We start from the raw sequence: 6,701 nt of genomic DNA on the forward strand, positions 1-6,701 counted from the left end.
TATTCTAAAGTCTGCATCTAAAATCTAACATATAACATATGTAAAAGGTAAAAAAGACAAAGGACCCCTGGATGGTTAAGTTCAGTCAAAGGCAACTATGGGGTGCAGCACTCATCTCGCTTTCAGGCCAAGGAGCTGGTGTTTGTCCACAGACAGCTTTCCAGGTCATGTGGTCAGCATGACTAAACCACTTCTGGCACAACAGAACACTGTGATGGAAGCCAGAGTGCACGGAAACGCCGTTTACCTTCCCACCGCAGCGATGCCTGTTTATCTACTTGGATTGGTATACTTTCGAAGTGCTAGGTCAGCAGAAGCTAGGACAGAGCAACAGGAGCTCACCCCATCGCGCAGATTCGAATCGCCAACCTTCCGATCAGCAAACCCAAGAGGCTCAGTGGTTTAGACCACAGCGCTACCCGCGTCCCTATAACATATGTGTGAAATTATGTACAACATAATACTTTTTTGACTGATTCTGCCATTGATCTGGTTGGAATCATAACAGATTGTGGCTTCATTCTAATGAGAGCATGCCTCAGTGAACTTTGGGCTCATGCACTCATGACTGCCCTCCTCCAGTGTGGTTGTAAGGAGATCAGAAGCTTTCACTTCTATTTTTTATTAACCAGTTTGTTGTTTCATCCAAACTTGACAAACTGTGGTTGATCTTAACTATGGCTTGTTTATGGAGCTGTCTGGTTTCAACAAACCATAGACAGGCTAAACCATAGGTCAGCTTTCAGATGTAACACTAAACTGCAGTTAATCAAAACCAGAATCAAAACCTTCTGACCTCTTCCTTGAAGTCATGCCAGAGAAAGAGTGGGAGGTAAAGATTGTTGTGGTTCATTCCCGTCACAATAAACCATGGTTTACTGTATGGCAGTAAGTAAGCAATCTTCTCAAATGTGCTTGGCAGACCAAGGTACCACCTTACAGTCCTTTTGGCTGCCACTGGCTTAGCTGCTCTGATATCACAGGGCACCTGTGCAGCTTTTGGATTGGCTGCTGAGGGAATTTGGGAAACCTTAAGAATTTTAATGCTATACTGATGAGCAACTTTTGATAGCTTAAACCACATAAATATTGCCTAGACAACATGGGTTTTCAAATGACACCTTTTGAATGAAAATAGTTTCAATGCTTTCATAATTTCCCAATACAAACAAAGAACAATTGGTGCTTATGTGTTATGGCTTGGTCTCTTCCACAAACGCGAGATGACTTTGGCTGTTAATTATTTCAGATTTATTGCTAAAACAACAAACTAGGACGGAGCTCCTCTACTCATTGTCCTCCCCAGAAGATGGAGTTGCCTGGACTGAGCTCCTCCCCCTTCCCCAGCATGGAAGCCCCCACCTTCTTTTCCGGTACCTTTCACGCATCTCAGCCACTTTCGAGACCTATGAGATTTGGGAGAGAATGCTTCCTGCATTCCAATGTCTGACTCACTATTGGAGTTCTCACACAGCTGCCTGTCATTCTGACCCAGTCTTTCTTCTCCCCTTTGTTCTCCCCCTCCTCTCTGCCTTCCACTGCTAACTGTCCTCTCCCCCTGCCTGCTTCTTCTCCTGTCAGCATCTGAGCTTCACTGACATTATGAGATAATACTCAAAAGGCATTCATACAAATCAGCCTGATCTATGTTGGTAGCAGAAAGCATTTGCTGTAAGGTCAATTTTCAAGTCTTGGGGAACTGTTAGATAGATTGGAAACCAAGTACAGAGCAAACAACTGGCGTAATGAAACAGTATTGTTTCAAGAGGTATAGGCTGATTCAGGTTAAGTCTTATTAATTCACATAGGTGCACTGATTTGCATGGATTCCTTATGTAGATGCAATGAACAATATTTTAAACTTGAAATTATTTGTGTTCACAGCCTGAAAACCTCTCAAGATCTCCTAGCTCCTAACTCATATTCACATTCTTCCAGCCCATCAACTAGATTTTCTTCCTCAAAACCAGATATGATCCTTTGATCCCTTGCTTAGCTTAACTGCCCAACTTCATAAGGCAACTAATGCTTCTGATATAGGCACTAGTTAAGAGAGATACAGTCACCAGAGAACATATAGACGGAGAAAACAGACCAGCTTCTGCAGTAGGCTGAGGGCCAGAATGTCACCAACTACAAAGTCTAATCTGCAACAGAGGTACGGCTATTCACTATGAGTCAGTTAATGTTGTTAGCTGGTTTTCTCATAAAGGGCTCCTGATGGAGTGTTTGGCTGTCAAACAAACAGACCAGTCAGAAGCAAGATTTTGATTTTTCTTCTACTTTCCAAGGAGGTCCTGGCACATCCCAAAGATTTCAGCTCATCTGCTTCTCAGATAGGGTGCCATAATTCCATATTTAGCCATGAAGACACAGTAAAACTATGGAAAAGAAATGTCTGTTGGAGCAATTGAGAAAGCTATTCCTTACTTTTTTCAGTGCAAGAGAACTCCTTAAATCAGGGGTGGGTAACTTGTGGCCTTCCAGATGTTGTGGGACTCCAGTTCCCATTAGCCCCAGCCAGCATAGCCAATGTTAAGGGATGATGGGCACTGAATTTCAGCATCTGGAGGGTGGCACGTTCCCCATCCCTGCCTTAATGAAAACTTCGGCTGAATGGATGTTACCTACGAAAGTCCCCGCCCCCCTCCCCAAATCACTGTTCTAATTACCTACTAAAATGGAAGCAGAAGAGGAGAAATAATAGTTGCTGTTCAGTACACTTCCCATAAACATCTCGTTGGCCACTGAGGAAAACAGGAGGCTGGGCTAGATTGGTTTTTGGTCTGATCTCTTCTATGGGCTCTTCTTGTGTTCTTACTCTTATGCAAATTTGACTTACAGTTAAGATCCTGGTTATAATAACCTGACGCCTCGTCTTCTACCCTAGATGAAGTCATTCAGCATGTTTGATGTGAAACTAAGCCCAGGTTACAATCGGTGTTGACCCATCCAGTTGCACCTACCTGCAAAGCTGGAGAGTTGGTCAGGCTAAGATGGTTTTCCTCTGGGGCGTAATCCTGGTGAGCTCGTCGGCCCATCTTTGCTACTACCTACATGGAGGAGAAAGAATGATTCAAAAGGGGAGCTTCAGTCACAACATGTGTCAGTCTCTAGGGAAGTTCATATATGGCAGGCATAGGCAAACTTGGCCCTCCAGATGTTTTTGGACTACAATTCCCATCATCCTTGACCACTGGTCCTTATAGCTAGGGATCATGAGAGTTGTAGTCCCAAAACATCTGGCGGGCTGAGTTTGCCTATGCCTGATATATGGCGGCTCCTAAAAGAAAGCCAATAGGAGTGAATGAGGTGTTTGTTGGATTCCAGCTCCCACCAACGGCCAGCGACTCTGGGGGTTGCAGCCCCTCAACACCTGGAGAGCCATGGCGGATACCTCACCCCACCCCAATCTCCGCTATAAAACAGGGAAGGGGCCACCAGGAGGGCTGTTGCCTCGGGTAACCAAAGCCCTCGGCCGGCGGTCCTCCCCTCCGGGAGATCGGGGAACAGGACAAAAGGCAGCGCGGGTAGGCCTCTCCGTCGCCATGGCAACTCGGGCCGCGCCCCCTCCCGCTCTTCTTTTTTAGTTCTTACCCCCTTGCAGACTTCTTCGTCTAGCTCCAAGTCGTCGTCCATCTTTCAGACCGAGCTGCTCACTTCCGGGAGAAAGTCCCGCCCCCCGCGCGTCCTTAGCAACCACTGATTTCCCTTAAAGGGACCGCAGCTTTTTCTGTAGTCCGTCCACAGTCCCCGTTGCAGTTCGGTCCCCGGACGTTGTTGGACTACAACTCCCGTCATCCCTGGCCTTTGGCTAAACTGGCTAAAGATGGTGGGAGTTGTAGTCCAACAGCACGCGGGGAGCGAGGGAGGGCCCTTTACTTCCATCTCCCCGGCTCTCACCCGGCAGCAATTTTCCCCCAGCCAAGCTAAGCGCCTCCTGGAGCCGCAGTATTTTGTCCGCTTGTTAACGTCGGAAGCGCCTGGCAAGCCCGGATGCCCGAGAGTCCCTGCATGCCATTGATTGCTCTCCGGTTAACAGTCCTCAAGAACGGTTCAGGGCTTTGCCCCGAGACCTACTGCGAATACGACGAAGACAGGAGAGCCTGTAAGCCAGTGCCGAGTGCCTCTCCCTAGAAACTGAGAAACTAGACACACACGTACACGTGTATTATGTATTCTGCCAACATTGTTATGGACACAAGAAAAGGGGGCGTTCGTGGTGGATGGACATTGTTTTAGTTTGTTCTTAAAGGTTTACGTAATGCTTGTCACATCATCCCTGTCAGGCGGGGCTAGGGCAGAAAAAAAGACTGAATAATAACAAACCCGAGCACTTGTGGTATAAAAAGTTACAGGATTTCAAAAGTCGTGGAATAGGCATCGGCTGGAAACGAAGCGCTATGACCGACCACCCCAAAAAACTTCACAGAAGGCAGAAGCAGGCGATCGAAAAAAGGATTGTGTATGACCACCCTGATAGCACCAATCATCATGAATGTGCAATAAAAGGGACTTCTGGAGAGACCAGGCTTCCTGAGCACAAAGTATAGCTTTCAAGGGCTAGCCAGCACTTCTCATTTGAGCCATTTCCAGCTGTTAGCTTGTTGCAGAGGCTGATCGCCGTAGAATTGATGCTTTTGAATTATGGTGCTGGAGGAGATTCTTGAGAGTCCCATGGACTGCAAGAAGATCAAACCTATCCATTCTCAAAGAAATCAGCCCTGAGTACTCACTAGAAGGACAGATCCTGAAGTTGAGGCTCCAGTACTTTGGCCACCTCATGAGAAGAGAAGAATCCCTAGAAAAGTCCCTGATGCTGGGAAAGATGGAGGGCACAAGGAGAAGGGGACGACAGAGGATGAGATGGTTGGACAGTGTTCTTGAAGCTACTAACATGAGTTTGGCCAAACTGCGAAAGGCAGTGAAGGATAGGCGTGCCTGGCGTGCTCTGGTCCATGGGGTCACGAAGAGTCGGACATGACTGAACGACTGAACAACAACAAAGCTTGTTGCAACAGAAACAAACCAACAAACCAAGGGTCTTCTATCACATTGAAGCTGAACACATTCATCGGGTGCATCTGTTAAAGTGGGCTCTAGTCCATAAAAGCTGATGAAACATGTTAATAATTAAGGTGCTACTAAGTTCTTCATTTTGGAAAATGAAGAATAAACAGAATTATTACTTATGACTCCCTGCCTGCTCCACCCCTTATTTATTTTATAACATGTTAACCCACTTTTCTCACAGAGGTTCAGCACAGTGTATAATTCCACCCTCTGGAAATCTATGGGTACTCATATGCTAGCCATAAAGCAGTCACATGAATGTTCCATCACCACATAAACTTTTGCTAAAAGCACAGCAAATCGAGTATAATTTTCCATTCTAGTGATTTGGACATGTGGAGTTTTCTTATGGTCATTTCTGTTAGACTGGCAAATGGAACATGCATTGGAGTCACTGTTCACTGAAGGTCCAGTTTGATCATGGTTATCAACCCCATACGGGGAAATCATTTACTTTTTTATTTGGGTTTATATTTGCATTTTTTTTCTCCAAGGAGTTCAAGCTAGTGCACAAGCCCCTCCTCATTTAATCTCCACAACAACCCTGTGAGGTATGTTAGGCTGAGCAGCAGTGAATGGCCAAGCTTCATGGTTGAGTAAATCTCCCAGGTCCTAATCTGACGTTCTAACCACTACACCGCACTGGCTGTCTCATGAGAAAAGAAGGACGATTTCTCAATTATTATTATTATCCAAGGGTTTAATGGGTGATTGGTGGTTCCTGTTTGTCTGCTTACTCTAGTTTTATATGATTTTAGACCGTTTTTAAAGAGTAGGGTTGTGTTTTTTGTTTTCTTTTAAACTAAATTTTATCATGCTTTTGTTGTTCATTTATGCTGCATTTTGTTAGCCACTTTGAACATTATTTTACAGTAGTGTCATACAAATATATTAAAACAAATGCATCTCACTTGTGCTTATTTCTTTCTAAAGAAATAATTTCTGGCATTTTTCCACCCAAAGAGTTTCTAAAACCGTACAACAGGTGTGCTATTTCTGTAGCAACTACAAAGATTTCTCATATGATGGAAAGGTCACATTAGGTAAGCTTTAACTTTCGAGATGCTGTTTAGCAGCTGGAAATAACTGGGAGGCGGATACCACGCCAAGTACCCAACCCACACTTTTTTCGGCTCAGGGACAAGCTTTCTTGGAAATCGCTCCTATATATAAACAAGGACGCCTGGAAGCTACTTCACCAGCGCAGCTTGTCCGCCAGAGGGCACCGTTCGCTTGCCTTCGTTACTCTTGACACTCAGCCTCCGGAGATGTTTGTAAAATAAATGAAGCGGGGCCCGCCGTGATCAGGTCTAAAAAGTGTGCACAGCCTCAGCCTCTTCCCTCAACTCACAATCTCCTCTCCGAAGGTGTACAATATTTTAAAAAGGAAAGCAGAACCGGGGGAATAAACTCGCCAGATTGCGTACATTCCAGTTTTGCGAGATCAAACCTTGATGTCTCTCCATCATGAAATTATTAGCACAGACATAATTACCATGTCTGCTCAGAAGTAAGCCCTATTGAATTCAACGGGGCTTACTCTCAGATAAGACACTGGCAAGAAAGTGACTGAAGGCTGGATACCAAGGTCGCTGTCCCCCCTCTTATTGTTGGCATTTAGTCATTCC

General features: G+C 45.3%; 1 protein-coding gene across 1 annotated transcript in view; it reads right to left on the reverse strand.

Moving 5' to 3' along the window:
- IFT43 (intraflagellar transport 43) overlaps positions 1–3,686 on the reverse strand; it is a 57,010-nt gene extending 53,324 nt beyond the window's left edge. Inside the window, exons 1-2 of the mRNA XM_033142443.1 lie at positions 3,598–3,686; positions 2,967–3,053 (exon numbers count right to left, since the gene is read on the reverse strand). Of these exons, the coding sequence (XP_032998334.1) occupies positions 2,967–3,053; positions 3,598–3,639 (129 nt within the window). The 5' untranslated portion in view covers positions 3,640–3,686. The remainder of the gene's footprint in view (positions 1–2,966; positions 3,054–3,597) is intronic.
- Between the last annotated feature and the right edge of the window lie 3,015 nt (positions 3,687–6,701).

This window comes from Lacerta agilis, chromosome 1, assembly GCF_009819535.1.
Source record: "Lacerta agilis isolate rLacAgi1 chromosome 1, rLacAgi1.pri, whole genome shotgun sequence".
NCBI classification, from domain to species: domain Eukaryota; kingdom Metazoa; phylum Chordata; class Lepidosauria; order Squamata; family Lacertidae; genus Lacerta; species Lacerta agilis.